Source organism: Fukomys damarensis, unplaced genomic scaffold (genome assembly GCF_012274545.1).
Source record: "Fukomys damarensis isolate Sample0158 unplaced genomic scaffold, DMR_v1.0_HiC HiC_scaffold_4, whole genome shotgun sequence".
Taxonomy (NCBI): domain Eukaryota; kingdom Metazoa; phylum Chordata; class Mammalia; order Rodentia; family Bathyergidae; genus Fukomys; species Fukomys damarensis.
This window is the reverse complement of record NW_022900916.1, coordinates 56780291-56800626: the sequence shown is the minus strand read 5'-3', so window position 1 is coordinate 56800626 and position 20336 is coordinate 56780291. Positions and strand designations below refer to the sequence as shown.

Sequence of the window (20336 nt, the reverse complement as noted above, 5' to 3'; positions counted from 1 at the left end):
TTGAGAGCCCTCTTTAAACTGCTTCTCCAATGTAAAATTCATTTGCCCTTTTCTTGTCTATGTTCACGATTCTTTAAACATACAGTACTTATTAAATCATGGGACCCCAAATTAGAGAAATTATATTATAATTGATGTAGCTGGTAATACAAGAACTTGCTGAATTCTTAAAATGAAGTTCAGATGTTATTAACTCAGTTCTACCTATAGGTTGTGCTATACTTTTTCTTTCTTTCTTTCTTTCTTTCTTTCTTTCTTTCTTTCTTTCTTTCTTTCATTCTTTCTTTCTTTGTCTTTTCTTTCTTCCTTCCTTTCTTTCTTTCACAGTCTCTCTCTCTCTCTCTCTCTCTCTCTCTCTGTCTCTCTTTCTTTCTTTCTTTCTTTCTTTTTCTTTCTTTCTTTCTTTCTTTCTTTCTTTCTTTCTTTCTTTCTTTCTTTCTTTGTCTTTTCTTTCTTTCTTCCTTCCTTTCTTTCTTTCTTTCACAGTCTCTCTCTCTCTCTCTCTCTCTCTCTCTCTCTGTCTCTCTTTCTTTCTTTCTTTCTTTCTTTTGGGGGGTGGTTGGTGTACCAGGGATCAAACTCAGGACCTTGTGCTTGCAAGACAGGGATGGTGCCACTGAGCTAAATCCCTGGCCACTTCTTTCTTGTGATTAGAGTCAGATTCTTTGTTTTAGATAGGTAAGTTAATCAGATATCTTATAGGCAGTTAGACTGGGCTGCCCTCAAGGAGCCAACATGGAGAACAGTTGACACATATTCACTGGTTACCATTATAAAAAAGAAAAGAGGTACTACTTCTCCTAGAGATAGATAGCAATGATAGATATTCTAAATGAGATATTCCTTGTAGGTGACTTGTTTTCCCACTTAATCCCCATTTAATCAATAATACCTGGGTGACTGCATTTGTAATCTTATTGGTTGGTCATGGTTTGTCCAAATCCATTGCTCCCTTGTAATTTTCCATCGGGTCCTATAGTTTTATCCCACTTTGTATCTGCTTCACCTCATAGTTTTGCTGTATAAAACACCTTTGAAAAGTGAGATGGGCAGGCAACCCATTTTCTGGTCCACCTTCTGTCTCTCTTAGAGAGAAGCTATCTTTCTCTCAATAAATTTTTCCTACTCTTAACCTCTGTTGTTTCTAAAATTCATTCTTTAATTTTAGAGAACACAAACTCACATTTTGGATATCTACCAGATCTGGGAGTTACATCTCTTCCCCCTATATAATTTTGGAGGTGCCCCTGAGATTACTGGATAAAAGTTTGCTTTTGTTTCATAAGATCTGACTTTGGTCTTTTTGCTTCATAGCTTGTAACTTTTGTTTCATAAGTTCTAATTCTTGTTTTATAGATTCTTTTTGTTTCATAGCTTTCATAGATTCAGGTTTTTGCTTCATAAATTTGGCCTTTATTTTGGCTTTTGTGTCAAAAGGGTCTTAATTTTAAATTGTATGTTTTAAATTTTTGCAAATTGCTTATTTCTCTTATGATGCATTGTCCTTTGTAAAATTACATTTTATTCTTGCTTTGTATATGTTGTGTTTGGAATTAATTGCTTAAAAATGCTGTGAAATGGGTCTCGTGAAATCATCTTGGGTAAATACAGTTCAGGCTTTTATCTGTCCCTTATAGGATGCCAAACAGTGGATACTCTGCCAGATAGTAATTACCCTTAGGGCAGCTGCCACTCTCAAAGCAGAGGGCAGGTTTCTACAGTTGCCCTCTGGTAAATCCCCACTTCCACTGAAGCCAATGGCTTCAGTGTAACATTGACCATATAGGCAATTGGGTTCCTTTTGGAGACAGATCTCTGATTGTGTGGAACTAGTGGAAACTGAGGTGACAACTGAGGGATCATGGCCAAGGCTATTTTCTGGAGGATACCCAAAGTTTCCTCAGAAGAAACTAGCTCCCATCAGCCTGTCTGGGTAATCAGCAGAAAATCTCCACATCTTGTCCCTATCTAGTTTCCTCAGTGAGGTGAAAGGGGGACTCTGTCAGGGATCATCAGATATCCTCTGTCTCAGCGTGATCTGAAACTATGTAGTCAGAGTTCTTTCTTAGGCCTCCATTAAGAGTTGAGCTACAGGTTTGGACTGTTCTCTCTACTAGTAAGATAGGTCCCCATGTCAGATGTAAAAAACAAGTTTCGATAGATTAAAAACTACCCAAACCTTCTCTCCCTCCTAGGTATAGTTTTCATCATTTATGGGTATTGGGGGAAAATACCTTTTCCAATAGGTTGTGGACTTTAGAACTTTGACTATGGACTTGTAGAGTGCTGTGTGGTGATTTTTTTGGGGGGTGTTTAAATGGTTTGAAGTTTTTTTGGATATTTTCTCTCTTCTAGTGAGTTAAAAACTCCCCTTAAACTTTTCTCCAACTTGTTGGGAGTTCATTTGAAAATCCTTTGTAGTCAGACTGCTCTTCCTTCCAGGAAGTCAGACTAAGGCAACTTGCAACAACTATTTTGTATTATATTAGGGAAAATAGCAATCAGCAACTTGCATTTGTGTTTTTTGATACTAACTAGAATAAAAGAAAAAAATTTACTAGCCTTTCTTTCCCTTCATGTGCACACAGGAAGTTGATAAAGGTGCCTTTACTAACATGTGGATTGTGGTGACTTGTGGGTTTCATATACTTAGTAAATTTAAAATAGATCTTAAAGGAGTAGCTTTGCTGCTAATAAAGGTTGCCTAGGTGAATGTCTCAGAGATTTCTCCACCCTAGGGCCCTGGACATAATCTCTGACTGACCTGTCTTTGGAGGTGCTCTCTTCTGCAGAAAAATGATGCCCTAATTTGACCACTGACCTATTTTACTTTTTCTCTTTCAAGGAACTAGAAAGCCATGGTTTAAGAAAGCCTTGGTTTGCTAGCAAGCTTTCCTTCTCTAAATGTGATTGTATGTGATTGTTCTTGTGCTTTGGGAATACCTATGGGAGTAAGGACATAAGTTTTCGAGGAGATAAGGTCACTCGCTGGTAAAAGGGTAAATAGTCCAGTCTGGTTATACTTTCTGGGTCTCTCTCCAGATGGTAGCTCGTTGGCCTAGAGAGGAAGAACCTTGGGGGACACTCTGGGGGGGATAAAAATTGATCAGAGACTTATAGGATGCTGTTATGTTTCTCTCTTATTTAACCTCTTACTCCTTTGGAATTTATTAGAGAGCAACTTAGTATTTTTTCTACACACACATGTAGTGTGCCTACCTCCTAGAGCCAAAATAAAATATGGAAAGATGTATTGATTATGATGCTATTTCACAATTAAAATTACACTGTGAGAAAAAAATCGTCAAAATTGCCTTAAGTTCGACTTACTTTACCTTTGAAGTAATTCTTACTTTACATTTAAAGTAAAGTAATTTAAAGTAAATGTGGGCCACAGAAGAATCAGACATCTCACCCTTAAGGCTTTCAGTACCTGTGGCTGACTACTCCTTGCCCTTTAAAACCTGAGAACAAGGTTTCCAAGACAACTTTAATCAAAACCTTGACCACCAAGTGCAGAGGGTAAATTTAGTATCTTTCTGCCTACCCCCTAGAGCCAAAATGAAATACAGAGGCCTTCTTCCCTCACTGTTTAGAATTCATACTGAACTCCAGAGTATCCCCTAGTTTCTTTTTACACCCAAACCTGGCCTGAGTGTACCCCCCTGGAGATAGTTAAAATCACCTTTAACAGTCTGTTCCTTTACAGGGAACAATTACATGTAGCTATCAAACAACTATGGCTATCAAAGCAACAGTAAGAAGCCTGTGTGCCTGGGTATTCCAATCAGATAAATTTTCAGCCTAGGACCCATTTAAAAAATGGTCTATAGCCAGGCATGGTGGTGCATGCCTGTAATCCCAGCACTTGGGAGGCTGAGGCAGGGGGATCACTATGAGTTTGAGACCAACCTGGGCTATATAGTGTGTGCCAGTTCAGTCTCAACTACATAGTGAGACCCTGTCTCAAAAAACAACAAAAAAATGGTCTTTGTTTTCACAGGTGTAAAAGGTTTTTATTTCTTCTGATTCTTATTACAAGAGATCTGTTAATTAACCTACAAAGTACTGACTAGTCTTATTTATAGTTACAAACCTAAAAATTATAAAAGGGTTATTATAATTTAACAGCCAAATACATCTGAGTGCACTCTGGTTTATAAACAAGTTGTCTAAGTGTGTGTTTGTCTGTCTGTTCAATTTGTTACAACATGTATATCTGTTTTATTTGAGCTCAAAAATTTTTCTTTTGGCCTTTTGGATTTTTTTTCCTAGAGCCAAAATAAAATATGGAAAGATGTATTGATTATGATGCTATTTCACAATTAAAATTACACTGTGAGAAAAAAATCGTCAAAATTGCCTTAAGTTCGACTTACTTTACCTTTGAAGTAATTCTTACTTTACATTTAAAGTAAAGTAATTTAAAGTAAATGTGGGCCACAGAAGAATCAGACATCTCACCCTTAAGGCTTTCAGTACCTGTGGCTGACTACTCCTTGCCCTTTAAAACCTGAGAACAAGGTTTCCAAGACAACTTTAATCAAAACCTTGACCACCAAGTGCAGAGGGTAAATTTAGTATCTTTCTGCCTACCCCCTAGAGCCAAAATGAAATACAGAGGCCTTCTTCCCTCACTGTTTAGAATTCATACTGAACTCCAGAGTATCCCCTAGTTTCTTTTTACACCCAAACCTGGCCTGAGTGTACCCCCCTGGAGATAGTTAAAATCACCTTTAACAGTCTGTTCCTTTACAGGGAACAATTACATGTAGCTATCAAACAACTATGGCTATCAAAGCAACAGTAAGAAGCCTGTGTGCCTGGGTATTCCAATCAGATAAATTTTCAGCCTAGGACCCATTTAAAAAATGGTCTATAGCCAGGCATGGTGGTGCATGCCTGTAATCCCAGCACTTGGGAGGCTGAGGCAGGGGGATCACTATGAGTTTGAGACCAACCTGGGCTATATAGTGTGTGCCAGTTCAGTCTCAACTACATAGTGAGACCCTGTCTCAAAAAACAACAAAAAAATGGTCTTTGTTTTCACAGGTGTAAAAGGTTTTTATTTCTTCTGATTCTTATTACAAGAGATCTGTTAATTAACCTACAAAGTACTGACTAGTCTTATTTATAGTTACAAACCTAAAAATTATAAAAGGGTTATTATAATTTAACAGCCAAATACATCTGAGTGCACTCTGGTTTATAAACAAGTTGTCTAAGTGTGTGTTTGTCTGTCTGTTCAATTTGTTACAACATGTATATCTGTTTTATTTGAGCTCAAAAATTTTTCTTTTGGCCTTTTGGATTTTTTTGAACATGTTTGCCTGTAACTCAAGTTGGCTTATAGATAAATGTCACTAAAGACATGCTTCCCCCAGGTTGTCAGATGATCCAAATTATGTCAAGACTGGTTTTACAAATATAATACTTATTGTTGTGTATGTATAACAACTGAAGAATCTTTCACTGGTCAAAAATAATGTGTTAATTGATATGATCTGGCTTTCATAGATCAGCTAAAAATTTGTTGGGATAATTAAGTAAATTAAATAAAGACCTTTGGGCTTAGGAAAACTACCAGGCAGGACTTCTCTTTCCCAGGGAGTGGCTCCCTGGAAATATTTATTCCAGCCTTTGTTCACAAAGCAGACCCCAATAATTTCCATAGCCTTGTGGGACATACATTGCTAAACATATCACTGTGATATGTATACATTGGTCATGGTCAAACAGCTAAGTTTCTGTGAGAAAACAATAAGGTTTTATTAAAGATGCTCTTGATACAAAACTAAATTAAGGGACAAATGGTTACATATAACTGTGATACTCATTGTTATTTCATGGTGTACTAAATATCATTAATGCCTTGTGGGTGTACATGTCTTCTAAAATATTGTTTATGGCAATGATCTTTTTTTGACTTAGGTATCTACTTTTCTCTTGTGCTCCAGGTATTTGTGATAAGAGGTACATGTCAAGGCAACATGAGATAACCAATCAGATAAGAGTTTTTCTTAAGAACTTATGTGAGGTATATGCTATATGTGTCATCACACTTAGGGATTCTGAGACACCAAACAGTCCAAATAATGTCACACACTGAAATTAGAGGCTAAATATTATACACTTCTAAGGTATATTTATAGGTTCTCTCTAGATGGCATCCTATTGAAGGATAGCTAAATAAGAGTTTTCTTTATGTCATTTAATGTCTTGTGATCAAATGGAGATGTTTGACTAAAAGTCTATTCCATACTAAGATGGATAGGTGTTACAAAGATAATATCATCATGATTGTCATGCTAAAACACTATGTGTGGCTTTTGATCTCAACTTTTCTTTTATAATATGTAACTGTTTTCTGTTAACATCTTTCAGGGACTCAACAGCTAAAATAACCATGGTTGGTAAGAAATTACAGTCCTCTAACTGTGCTTTATATTTCAAAGTACTTAATGTCCAGACAAAATTATAATAGTTAAACTCACTGCTCCTACTGATATACTAAAGTCACTGATCTTTTCTGAGTGTTCAACAACTAAAGATTAGAGGTCAGAACTCCAAAGGTAACTGTGCTAAGATGATAGCTAATATTTTGGCCCTGGCCCTCAAGGTCAACAATGATCCAGGACATGAAGAAACCTTTTCCATGAGATCCTACATCTTTGGTAAGTCACCCAACCTCCTGAGCAGAGAGACTGCTGGACACCAACCCAACAAATTTACCATGTTCCTAAGGAGGGTCACCAAGAGGGAAAAGTCTCCTAGGCTTTCACTAAAAGCAACATGGTCAAGCAAGGCTGTTACACATCCTGACAGCTGACACTGACAGAGGAGCTAAAAGGTTTTATGCCTGGTTCCAAAGTAATGCCTGAAGAGACTTCACTGACTTTGACCTGTGTGAGGAGCTAAAAGGTTTTATGCCTGGTTCCAAAGTAATGCCTGAAGAGACTTCACTGACTTTGATAGACAGCAAGAAGTTGATTTTGGTTGACACAGGTCTCACTTTAACTTGGTCTTAAACACCCAACAGAAAAACATAACCAAAATAAGTATAAAAACTATGACATAATAATAAAGCTAGATATAAAAAGGGGCTCCAATCACTGACCCCTTCAGGCAGTTTCCAGCTATGCTAGTAGCTGATCACAGTTATGGATTATTAGAAAAAAAAACATGATAAAATCTATAAGAGCTCAACTAGAGTTTTAAAATTTCTTAGCTAAATTTGTCCTTCAAATTGTCCCTATCTTCTTACAGCTAAGACTGGAGAGAATTATGGCAAAATATTAAATGTACAGATAACCTCCGTCAATAAAAGAGTCTAAGAGCTAATAGATTACAATCACTATTTCAGTTACAAAGTGTTATTCTTTTTCCAACCTGCCTTTCCATTCTAGTGCTTATGTTTAGAATATACATACTGTAAATTTCTTAAAATTTTGTTTATTCTTATCTAGATGCTGCCAAATTCCTAGTGGTCATGCAAATAGAACCAAAGACAAATGTGCTAGACTTACTGGGATCCACCAGATTGGCCTTGTAAAAAGTTCATAACTATTAAACTACAATATGAGTTCTATGTTGGATTCTGAAGTCCCCTGGCCTTTTTATCCTCTCTGTGGGAGGCTATTCTAATTATTCCTGATGGAAATACTTGTTGGCTATATTCATAACAATCCTGCTGACTTTATTATTTGGTCCATGTATTTGTAACTGTTTCTTTGGCTTCATCTCTGCCAGACTTAAAACTGTACAGCTACCAAGATGATGATGCCTAGTGCATATCTTGGGCCTTTAGATAGACCTTCTGTACAGTAACTAACTGCCAATCACAACTACGAACCTCTTCAGCCATAAGTGGCAAAAATGATCTTTTCCCCTTGCCCCTTCATGGCAGTTAGAGGTACTTCTTCAGAGGGGAGAATATTGTAGATTGGTAAATTAACTAGATATCTTGTAGGCAGTTAGACAGGGCCACCCACAACGTGCCAGACCTCAAGGAGCCAATGCAGCAAGGAGCCAACATGGAGAACATTTGAGGCACATTCACCAGTTACCATTATAAAAAAAGAAGAGGTACTACTTCTCCTAGAAATAGATAATGATGATTGATAGTCTAAATGAGATATTTTTTGTAGACTTGTTTTCCCATTTGATTCCCATTTAATCAATAGTACCTAGGTGACTGTACTTGTAATCTTATTGGTTGGTCATGATTTTGTCCAACCCCATTCCTTCCTTGTAATTTTCCATTAGGTCTTATAGTTTTGTCCCACTTTTTACCTGCTTCCCAGATGGCTTTGCTGTATAAAACACCTTTGAAAAGTGGGATGGGCAGGCAACCCATTTTCTGGTCCACCTTCTGTCTCTCTTAGACAGAAGCTGTCTTTCTCTCAATAAATTTTTCCTACTCTTAACCTCCGTTATTCCTAAAATTTATTCTTGAATTTTAGACAACACAAACTCATGTTTTGGATATGTAGTAGATTTAGGAGTTACATCTATTCCCTATCACACCTTCACTGTTTCAAGTTGGTTTCATTAATTTGGATCAACTTTCCAATATAAAGCTTATTGTCTTTAATCCTATGTGCTTATCTACACACATAATTTAGTATGTTTTTAAGTTATTCATTAAATTTAGAGGCAAAGGAGTTGAAGCATATCTTCGCAGATCAATAAGAAATTATTACATCTTTGTAGTTGAGTACAGTAATGACAGGAATAAAGTCTACCTCTTGAAAATTGTTCTATTTTTAATGTAAGTCTAGCAGTATTGAACATTTCTTAAGGCTTAAAAGTTTGAATAGAATTTAGTATGTCATCTGTCTGGAATATGAGTTTGTAGGCTTTGGCTCTGATGCTGTAGTTACCAATTTTTGAGACTTCTGTGAGGGTGAATGTATGGAGAAGATAAGCCAAAAGCAAGATATATAATTATCACACTCTACCTTCCTATCAGGAACCCCAGATGTTCAAAGCAAATTAGGACCTTTGGACAGGCTTTCTCCTCTCATGGTGCATCATTGGGTTAACTCAAATGTGGGTAATGAATCTTGCAGCTTTTTAAACATACATTATTAGGTCAAAGTGGGAAATATCTGCACCTCTTTATTAGATTGGTCACAGCCTTGAGTCTTATGTCTTTTATAGTAAAAGAAAAGTATTGGGCTAGAAATAAGGCCTGGGTTCTACATTACAGTCTCTTGTGTGCTAATTGTGACCTTGGCTATGGTTATTGGCCTCTCTTTCTCGAATTGTAAAATGAAAATAGTATACATGTTTTAACTACTTCATAGAACTGATCTGGTACAAAAGGTTGTAGATATGGAGGTGCTTTAAAAATACTATGAAGTTTCTAAAAACTCAGAAAATGGAAGAGAAAAAATTATGTAGAGTCATGCCATTTCCTTGGAATTTCGAATAGTTTATCTGTAGCTAAATATTGAACATAAATGTTTTTGTTATTTATGGAAGCATTGAATGCACAGCTACATTATAAATAGCTACGACTGGGAAGTGTTGAGAGAAATGACAAGATTACTTGTCATGGACAATTAACAAAGGAACTAAGACTTTCCATACTAAAGGCAACTTAGGCCTGGCTCACTGTACCTGTGCTCTGCCTTTGTTTAAAAAAACTCAAGAGTTTTCTAAGAACAAATGTAGTGAGGTTGCCACTGCAGTAATGAAAGTGGGCTATGTAAGCTTCTGTCAGTAACAACGTGAAGGGCCTTATTTATTTTTGTGTTATAAGTGACACTTGTATACTTTGTTGGGTAATGGCACTGTGGCACAACTTTGTTTTATTTAGGACACTGCTCCAGCTGAGGTGAGCAATGACAGCAGGTATGTAAACTCTGATCTGGCACCTCACTTAGACCATGGATAAATAACCAGTGCTAGAAATGAAAGAGGTGTGGGGCATAGGACACAGTGGGTAGCAAGAAGAAATAGGAAAGGCAGGAAGAGGCTCCACAATGGAATGAAACCATGGTAGGGAATCTATCATAAGTAAAAGCTGATTTTGACTGGCCAGGGATTTAGCTCAGTGGTACTGTGCCTGCCTCGAAAGTGCAAGGTCCTGATTTCGATCCCTGGTATATAAAAAAAATTATTTTGACTAATCTATGCATCTAATTAATACGTATTAAATGACATACGATTTATTTTAAAGACCAAAGAAAACAAGACTTTCTCCCATACAGTACAGAAACAACCAACTTATGTTAAATGTAGACAGGAAGAACTGTGTTGGTTCATGTGATCAGGTTTCCACACTTAACCACACCTGGGGAAGTATCAGCTAATATTGATTTAGCACTAATTTATCCCTGCTGGTCAGGGCCAATGAGGAAAAAAAAAAAAAAAAAACTGGTATAAATTAGTGGGGCTTGGTGGTCCAAAGAAACTGACTGAGCTGCAAATGTTATATTTTAATACAAATCACTCTTTCTGGAGGATAGAAAAATATTTACCAGGGACCTGATCTACTTTTAGAATCTCTATGCTACTATACTAAAGATTTTATTTAAGGATGCCATATGTGGATAAAATCAACTTACATTCTTAGAGTTTGTTATGTTTAATTTATCAGTTTGGGAGCTAAGCAAACTAGAAGCAGATCAGTCTTTAAAATATCTAAATCATTATTATTTTATAAATAATAAGTGTCAGGTCCATTTATGTTTTCTTCAATGAAATTCTACATAATAAAGAAATACTTATAGCATTATAATTTAAACATGACTGTAGCTTATTTGGAACCACAGAATTAAGTTACCAATTATGTAAAATGATAGATTATTTTATAGCAATCCAGATAGAGTTTTGGAAGCTTTTTTTTTTTTTTTTTTTCTTTTTTTTTTTTTTTTTTTTTTTTTTTTTTTTTAAGCTTTTTTTTTTTTTTTTGGTACTTTCTATGAATTCATGTCATGTATCAGCACGTTTTTAAAAATTTGGCTGAAAATGGAGAAAATAGTTTGGGCCTATAATAATACTTGGATAATGTGCATTTATTACTACTCCACTGTTCTCCAAATTTGCCTGGTCATAAAAGTCACCTGGAGTATTTGTTAAAAATTATAATAATTCTACCCCCCACACATCTATTAAATTAGGCTCTCCAAGGAAGGGTGCTAAAATCTATTTTTAACAAGGGCCCCAAGCATGCCTGATGCTTTGACATGTTTTGAAAACAGAGTTCTGTTTCTGTTCCTGACAACAGTTTGGTTAATGTAATAGCAGAGAAGATGGACAGAATAGGGTAGACAGCTATCTATGAGGAACCAAAAAGACCAGCTGATGGTTAGAGGTGAGAAACAAAAGAGTGAGAAAGCAGGAATATGGCCCAGGTTTCTTTCATATTCCTCATGATGCCAGGGCTCTTAAAAGTCCCACGTGCCCTTCTGAGTGCCTTTGTTCTTGACAATTGCTGCCTGTTTGCTGCCTCGTTCTACCTAAGCAATCAGGCAGACTCACATCAGCCACTATGGCGCTCCGTGAGACGCTGTACTGTAGTGGTACAAAGCAAAGTAGTCATGGGTGGAAAGTGAGAGGAGGAGGTAGGTTAGGAACAATCTTTCAAGGAACTCTGATTGTCCCCTTGACAAGTAGTTTGTAATTAACTTGGCTACTTCCCGAAGTGGATGTGCTCAACTCCTCTCAGTTCTATCCAAAACTAGGTTTTACTTTTGCCTTTTTTTTTTTTTTTTTGGTACCGGGGATCAAACTCGGGTCCTAGCGCTTACAAGGCAGGCCACGGAACCGCTGAGCTAAATCCCCGGCCCCTACTTTTGCCTTCTTAATGTCCTTCCTTCCTACAATAGAGAGGTAAACATTGTCCCTTTTTGTCAATTCTGCATTCTTGATCAAATTCCCTACTACTTGATAGAAGCTAAATCTATTAATCTTCTTCTTGATTCAAACCTTCATTTTCCTATTTTGGCACCTGTGGCTTATATCAATTGGCATTTATTCCCTAGCTTTGTAAACTGACCCAGTACACATTTTCTTAGACTCTGGTAAGCCCCAAGATCCCATTTTATTTCATGCCTTATTTTTACTGTCACGCTTTTCAAAAAGAGTATTTTGCTTGGCATGATGGTGCATGCCTGTAATCCCAGCACTTGGGAGGCTGAGGCAGGAGGATCACTGTGTGTTTGAGACCAGCCTGGACGACATAGTGAGTTCCAGGTCAGTTTTAATTACATAGTAAGACCCTGTCTCAAAAAAACAAACAAACAAACAAAGAAAACAAAAAGAGTATTTTACATTCATGAGTCCACCTTCTTATGCTTCTTGTTAACACAGTTCTATGTGGCTTCCATGGAGCCACATTTTTTGGACACCGTTGGCTTAAACATTGCCAGTGACTAGATCCAGTAACTTAACCTCTTGTCTCTTCAATAGCACATGATATTGCTGACCAGACATTTAAATATTCAATTAGTGATCGTTTGGTAAAGAGCAGAAACCTACTCTAACAACTGAAACGATGAGGGTTATATATAAGACCACAGAGAACTCTCATGGAAAGTGTCGTGTAATAAGTAGAAAGCTAGTAAAGTTATAACAAATAATTATCAAATACCTGCTATGTTCTAGGCACCTGGTAGGTGGGTGATCAAATACTGAAGCGGAGAGTAAAGATTCTTGTGCTTGAAGACTTTACCATATGGTAGGGAAGGCTTACTCTAAGAAATTAACAAGTGTGTTTTTATAACTTTAAATTGAGACTTGGAAAATCTGAGGGAACCACTCAGAGGACTTGAGGAGGGATGTGAAAAGTGTTTCAAGATGAGGATACACCTGTGTGAGAGCCTTGCAGTGGTGTTTCATGGGAAGTGAAAGGAAGCCATTGTGGCTGGAACTTAAAGAGAGCAAGATTAGGGGGAGAGACGCAAAGGCAGAGCAGGCCCAGGCCCTCTGATTTCACTGCAGAATAATCGGAAGGCATGGAATGGTTTTAGGGAGGAATCTACATGGTCCAGTATAGTATCAGATTTACCCCTGACTGATAAGGAGAAACTAAAAGAGGTAAGAAGTTGGAAGTACAGTTGGATACCTGCTGCAATCACTTAGGTAAGAGATGACAATAGTTCGGTTAATGTAGTAGCAGAAGGAATGGAGAGAATCGGGCAGATTAGACGTCTACTTGTGGGGAGCCCAAAAGGCCAGCTGATGGTGTAGGTGTGAAGGAAAGGAGTGGAAAGAAAGAACACTGCTGAACTTTCTCTAGTTGAATAGCCAGGGAGATGGAGTTGTATCAGGAGGGTGGGAAGGGGCACAGGTTGATGGTGATTTTCAGGAGTGGAAGAAAATGGCTAAGATATGAAGCAGTCATCACAGGCTCCTCAGGCTGCTCCCTCCCCTGCCGGCCGTCCTGTCCCACTTCTCTTCTGTGCGCAAGTCATTCATCCCCACCTCCCCAAGGCAGGTTTTCCGCACTTTTCTGTGCCTGTGACAGAAGATCCAGTAACTACCCCACGCACAAGTTTCTGTGTTCATCTAGTTCATGTTCTTAATAGAGTAACCCTTTCTTTTCTTAATTTCAAATTCTAGAGGAGAAAATTTGATTGGTTTGGCTCATAAGGCATTGATCTCAGACCACCTTAACTGTGGTCAGAAGAGCAAAGGCATTTGTAAAATAACAGCTGTCAAACCCCAGCTTTGTGAGTGTTGGTGAGGGCGTCATTCTCAGAGAAGATGTTAGCTGCCAGATACTCCATAAAATGCTACCAAATGCACATTCTTACACATTGAATTCTAGTGCCTTCTTCTATAGTTTTTTCTTTTTCTATCTTTTCTTCTTCCTCCTTATTCATCTGTACTTTTCCAGTTGTTTGTCTTTGTCATCCTCCTTTATTATGCTTTTCTCCTTTGCCAGCTTCATTTGCGCTCATGAATTCAACTACTGTGGGTACGTGGATAAACCCAAAATTCAAATCTGATATTCTTAAGTTCAGTTTTTCAAAAGCAAAACAGAAACTGTTTCTACTTTAATGTCTTCTTTTATTTAGAGCTAAAATTTACTCCTTCTCTTGATTGTCATATGGCTATTTCTCAGGCATCCCAAAGTGAACCCTAAGAGTTGTCTGACCTCCTCCTCCACGATCCTCATGACTCTTGGCTGGGGAGCATCACTTCCATCTCTGCACCTTTCTCCATGCCTCTGTCATCCCCTAACTCATGTAAACCATTCTCAAAGCCTACTACAACATCTTTTGGCCTGCATTTCTAGTGCGTGTTGTATTCTTTCATTCATCTTCCTAAAGCACAGCCCTACTCGTGTTCAGTTTAGCTCTTCACTATTTACTTTTTAAAGTACAAGCCTTGCCTGGCAACCAAGGCCTTCCCTAACCTGTCATCAATATTATCTTCCATTAATCATCAGCCAAGGCAGACTGCACCGTCGTCTCCTCATAGGTCCTATGCATTCATTCCTAACTACAGAACTTCTCTATACTCTTTTCTTGAAGCCTTTCTCAAAAGGTAGCTTTCCCTTCCATTCCTTTCATAATATTACCAAAGTGTGAGGACAGGTGTGCCTCACCAATGTAAAATAATGTCTGACCCTTCAACGACATTTCATAAGTAACATCATGAGAAGTTACTATGCCTTGACGCTAATATTGGTGCTACGAAGCCCTCACAGGCGTAATAGATATATTAACGTGGACCTTTTCAACAAGGTGATGAGTAGGCACTCTGAAAATTATATGCTACCAAAAGTTTAAAATAGTGAAAACAAACTTCTCTGGTCGAGCTACTGATGAATTGATTGTACCTTAACAACAGTCCCTCAACATACTAGGTAGAAAGTGAGATTCAGCCACAGAAGAAGTTAAACTATAACATACTTTACTCACTATACATTCTCATTTTAGAAGTACTATTTTAATGAAGCAGATTTCCTTGTTACTATGATGGCTTTAATATATTCTGGATGATATGCTTGCAACTAAAACAAAAGCATAGGAAGAGTTAGAATATTTGGAGCTCTTTGGTCCCTAAGTCTTGCCTGTGAATATACTGTCTTTACTCAATGTAGTGTTTTAGTCCAATGGTAAAAGTGTAGTTACACATCCACTCAGGGTATGTGTGCTCCTGGTAACCAAAGTAACTATGGAGATGAAAGCTGAAAACTAGTAGTTCCTTGTAGGAATAACTCTATGATTATTCTTTTGATGACATTACCAGTAAAAATTGAAATACTTCCTATTTCTTCTGAACTTTGTTGAGAAACAAAGTTTTATTTATAGGTAATAGTCTTTTCTCCTGAACTAAATATTTTTTTAGTTCCTTCTACACTGTCCTTTTTTTTTACACTGTCCTTTTGAGAATAGCTACTCATAACAATGAGATAGAACAATAAGCAGATGTTACTCCTTAACTGATTTTCCACTGTTTCTTTGCCAATTTGTTTTCTTCTCCTTTACTGTAAATTTCAATGCTCTTCCCATTATCAATTTCATTTTTGATTGTTAACCTCTGAGTGAGTGTCCAGGAACCACTAGATCTAACATTTCCCACTGTGCTCCATAAGGACTATTGCATAAGATATTCTTTATTTTGTAAAGCCAGCTTTAGTACAAATAAGGTATGGTTCAAAGTAGCCACATAGACTATTTTTCTATCCTGTGGCTATGCTTTTGCAGCAGAGATACACCTGTTCTTATCTTAGTTTCTATTTCTGATGAAAGGTACATGTTTCAGTTCATGAGACAAGTACCACCTAAAATTTGCCACTCTTTCAATACCATTGAACATGTATTTATTGTCCTCTGCCATGTTCTAAGCATGGGTATATACATTTAAATTATAAAACCAATAAGAATCTTCAGCTGGGCACAGTGGCACATGCCTTTTAATCCAGCGCTCTGAGAGGCTGAGGCAGGAAGATCACAAGTTTGAGCTCAGCCTGGGCAACTTAGTAACTTTAGTGGGAGCCTATCTCATAATAAAAACTAAAATTAAAAAAGAGCTAGGGATGAAGCTTAGTACCAAGGCCCTGGTTTCAATTCCCCAGCAACTCCCTCCCCACAGAGTTGTGCTTCCATGACTCTTCTAGACACAATAAAAAATGATGACATAATAGATTGTATGGTGCTAAGTTCTATAGAAAAAAGAGGAGCAGGGGAAGCCAAGGGCATATTTGCAGTTTTAAAGAGGGTCATCATGAACATGGGTGACATCTGAGCAAAGACCTGGTGGAAAGAAAGGAGTAAGTCATATGGATGTCTGGGGCCAAGACCTTTCGGGCACAGGTGGTGTTCAGTATAAAGGAGTGCATAAGCTGTCACAAGTTTTACTGTAAGCATCTGCTAAGGACAGAAATCCAGGCAAAGCTTTGTTGTCGCTATTAGGAATCCATCTACAGGAGAATTTAATCTGCTTAAAATGAACATCAGTGAAGATCTGTTGAGTGTTCTCTCTTCAGGCCATGATAGTCGCTAATGCCGGCAGCCTGGACTGCCTCTTGGATTTTCATGGGCCTTCGGAGCTGTGTTCTTCCATTCTTCGTTCCTATAACAAAGTACCTGAGGCAGGTAACTTATGAAGAAGGTTATTTTGGCTCATGAGGTCCAAGTCCTGCCTGGGTTGCTGCTTATCTGGTGACTCAGCAGCACAGTCCACTGGTGACACAGAGCATCACATGACAAGAGACAGGGAGCATGTGTGGATGCGTCTGGTCTTGCCCTTTTCTCCTACAAACCAGATTCAGCCATGAGGCTTACTCTGATGACCTTATCTAATCCTAATCAGTCCCCAAATGTCTTATTTCTAAATACTACAATCACTACAATCTCACTTTCTACCTAGTATGTTGAGGGACTGTTGTTAAGGTACAATCAATTCATCAGTAGCTCGACCAGAGAAGTTTGTTTTCACTATTTTAAACTTTTGGTAGCATATAATTTTCAGAGTGCCTACTCATCACCTTGTTGAAAAGGTCCACGTTAATATATCTATTACGCCTGTGAGGGCTTCGTAGCACCAATATTAGCGTCAAGGCATAGTAACTTCTCATGATGCTACTTATGAAATGTCGTTGAAGGGTCAGACATTATTTTACATTGGTGAGACACACCTGTTCTCACACTTTGGTAATATTATGAAAGAGTAACATGAGTCCGATTAAGTTTCTACCTTCTTAATACCTCATAGTGGGGATTTTAGCAGGAGTTTTGGGGGGCAGACCTTTTTTTTTGTTTTTGTTTTTTTGAGACAGGGTCTCTCTATGTAGTTCAGACTGACCTCTGGAACTCACTGTGTAGCCCAGGCTGGTCTCAAACTCACAGCGATCCTCCTGCCTCAGCTTCCTGAGTGCTGGGATAACAGGTGTGCGCCACCACACCCGGCTCAAAATATTCTAACTGTAGCAGATGTTCAGCCTGAGAAACCTGGATGGAACCAAAGAGGAAGGTTCAGGGACTCTGTAGTCCTGAAATTTCTTCATCTTTGTTCTGTCTCTACATGGGGCTGCATATTAATTATATGTAGTCAGTGATTCTAAGTTGTAATTTAATCTAGAGTATGGTCCATTACCATTTTTTAACTGAGATGTAAATATAACAGGATTCTAGTTCGGATTAGTTAAAGGTGAATTCTTGTCCCACACACATCGGGGGCACAAAGCTATTGAAAACAAAGGTATTGCTCACACTACCAAATTGCACTTTCAATTTTGTCTTCTAGTCAGGAGAACATAGAATAAGGTCATGACTAACAATAAGTCTTATATAAAAACTTCAGAGATTGTTACACTTACCTTCAACAAAGTAGGGAAAATCTGTACTAGGCCTCTCTATCCCATTAGCTGGCACAGTAGCATTACAATGGACTGGTAGACCCACAATCCATACTTTGCTCTTAAGGTTTCCAATTTATTGAGAATATTTTCTTTAATCTTAAATACCCTCAAACTGTACTACCATCCTCAATAATAAAGTAGAAAGAAGTCAACAAATAGACATTTGGAAGTAAGTAGTACTAGGTTTATTTTAGTCCATCTTTGATTTGTTTGAAGACAAAATTCCTTAATTATGATGATCACTATTTCATGAAAATAAAGGATTTAGAAACAACCAAGTTTTCTGCAGCAAAGACAAGGTGATCAAACTTCCAAAGGTCATGATTACTTATGAATAACAAAATAGTATTTTAAGGTCTTACTAATTCTTTCTGTTGTTCAGTTAGATTTCTTTGGAATATATGATTTAAGTTGGCCATGGTAGATTTAAACAAACCAGAAAGCCCTAATACTGCCAGGTATCTCATCTAAGTCCAAATCAGGTATTGATAATTGTGATGTAATTTGGTGTAAATTTAGAATTATTGTAATCTAATGTGTTAAGTTTGTTCCATACTCATATTTAGGAGTGTCCAGAGGTGACCTTTCTATAAAGAAACCATGTTGAAATCAAATCAACAAGTTAGATATTTACTAGCATTTTAAGTTTACATGATTTTAATGTTAGATTTATTTTCGTTCTTGCTATTCTGAAAAAGTTGCCAGAAAGTAGCCATTTATTGTTCTTTTTACTCACCAAAGAATGCAATTTGATAATTGAGGAATCATTAATTTTTAGATGAAAAGTAGTAAAATTGCCCAATTATATCAAATGTGAAAAAGTAAATTTCTGAATTTCTGGCTCATTCTGGAAAGCAAAAAAAAAAAAAAAGAAGAAGAAGAGGTGTTTTCACTTCTAAAAAATTATTTAAACTAATGTGAACTTACCTCACAGATAATATTTGTAGACTATCGTAAATTTTCTACTATCGTGAAGTCCACATCTTTAGCTGTGAACCAGTAGAGCAGAGGGCTTTGAGATACTCTTGAGCCAGTCCTCTTGGTTTAGATTGTTAGCTCTGCACTTATTAGCTAATTAGCTTTGTTGTGCCTCAGCTGGGAATACAGGATGCCTAATAGTATTTACCTTGTGAATTATATAAGAAATGAATAAGTTAGCACATATAATGTCCTTAGAATAGTGGCTGGCATGAGGTCGATGTTCAATAAATGTCAGCTCTTACTTTTCTGTGTGATAAGGTGAACTATCACTAGCCTAATGGTACTAAGTACAGGATGCTGTTTTTGTACTTTTCTCGGGTTTCATTGTTAAAAAAAGAACCTAGTATGCTTTCTGTTCAGAGTGCACCAGGAAGCAGAGAAGGATAGTTCCTGAGTGAAACTGACCCCTGCAGAGAGTGCCTGAAACCAGAAGCTTGTCAGTGTGGGCAGACACTAGGACTAGACTAATCTGACTCCCACTTCTCTTTTTTTTAAAACCTCATAGAAATTAATGGAAGGCATCTGATATAGATCCTTAATTGTTAAACAAGTTTAAAACTTGTTTACTGTAGGGGTGGATTTAGGGTTTTGATAGTCATCTAAAATAGTTTTATGACCGAATAAAAACAAGTTTACCACAGTGGATCGTGACATTATGTTTGGTATTTATTCCTCCCAAGTGCCCATCTGCTTCGGGAAAGCCAAGGAGGTGCCCTCCATGAATCTGATGGTGTGATGATGTCAAATTCCTTGTTGATCTCTGCAGTCTAGAGTTACTGTTTTGGAATTTGATTATCTCTTTTCACTGCGTAACTAGCAATGTTAGGATAAGCTGTAAAAGTAGCTGCCCTTTGTTCACCTTCCAGACATCGGTCCTCATTACTTGAAGTTCTTTTGACTCTATGAAGTCAGAACATTCGGGCTACTAAACTTAGAGGAGAAGGGATCGATTCTTCTGGTTCTAACACAACCCGCCGGATGCAGGTGTGCTAGCAAAGTAAGTTCGCCCTAAGTCTCTCTGTCTGAAGTTTTACAGACAGCCTGGAAGGGCGGAGCCCTTGTAACCTGCTCACCGGGGCGTGTGGGTGTCTGTGGTGTTGGAGCACGCGCAGGACACACACGAACACACTCCTAGTCTCTCTCTCACCTCCAGGGCTGTCAACTCTTACGCCCCTCCTTGCGCGCACAGCCCCCTACTCACGCTTCCACTCTCCCACGCTCCGCCCCCAAAGCAGGAGTCACCATTCTCATTGGTAGAAGCGCCTCTCACTTGTAGCGTAACACCAATCAGCCGCACTCTGGTGGGGAGCGGCGGCGCCAATGGGGATGCTCGCTCTGGCAGCTGAAGGGTCCCGAGCCCCGGGAGGCGGTGCCGGGGGCGGGGTACGAGTGGAGAATTAGTTGCCATTCCGAGTGAGAATCGCGTAGAGGCGGCGGCGTTTGCGGTTCGCGCGGGGTCCGCGGGGCGCCAGGCACCTGGAGGCCCTTTCCCCGTCCGGTCCCTCGAGGCAGGAGTCTCGGCCCTGCCTGC

General features: G+C 38.2%; 1 protein-coding gene across 2 annotated transcripts in view; it reads left to right on the top strand.

The window, feature by feature from the left end:
- Positions 1–20336, top strand: part of Glcci1 (glucocorticoid induced 1) — a 233240-nt gene that overhangs the window by 126815 nt on the left and 86089 nt on the right. The window contains exon 1 of one of the 2 annotated variants that reach the window (XM_010632047.2): positions 6631–6674. The exons of the other annotated variant lie outside the window; for it this stretch is intronic. Within the exon in view, the coding sequence (XP_010630349.1) occupies positions 6656–6674 (19 nt within the window). The 5' untranslated portion in view covers positions 6631–6655. Of the gene's footprint in view, positions 1–6630; positions 6675–20336 lie in introns of those variants that run through there. 2 annotated transcript variants of the gene reach the window in all.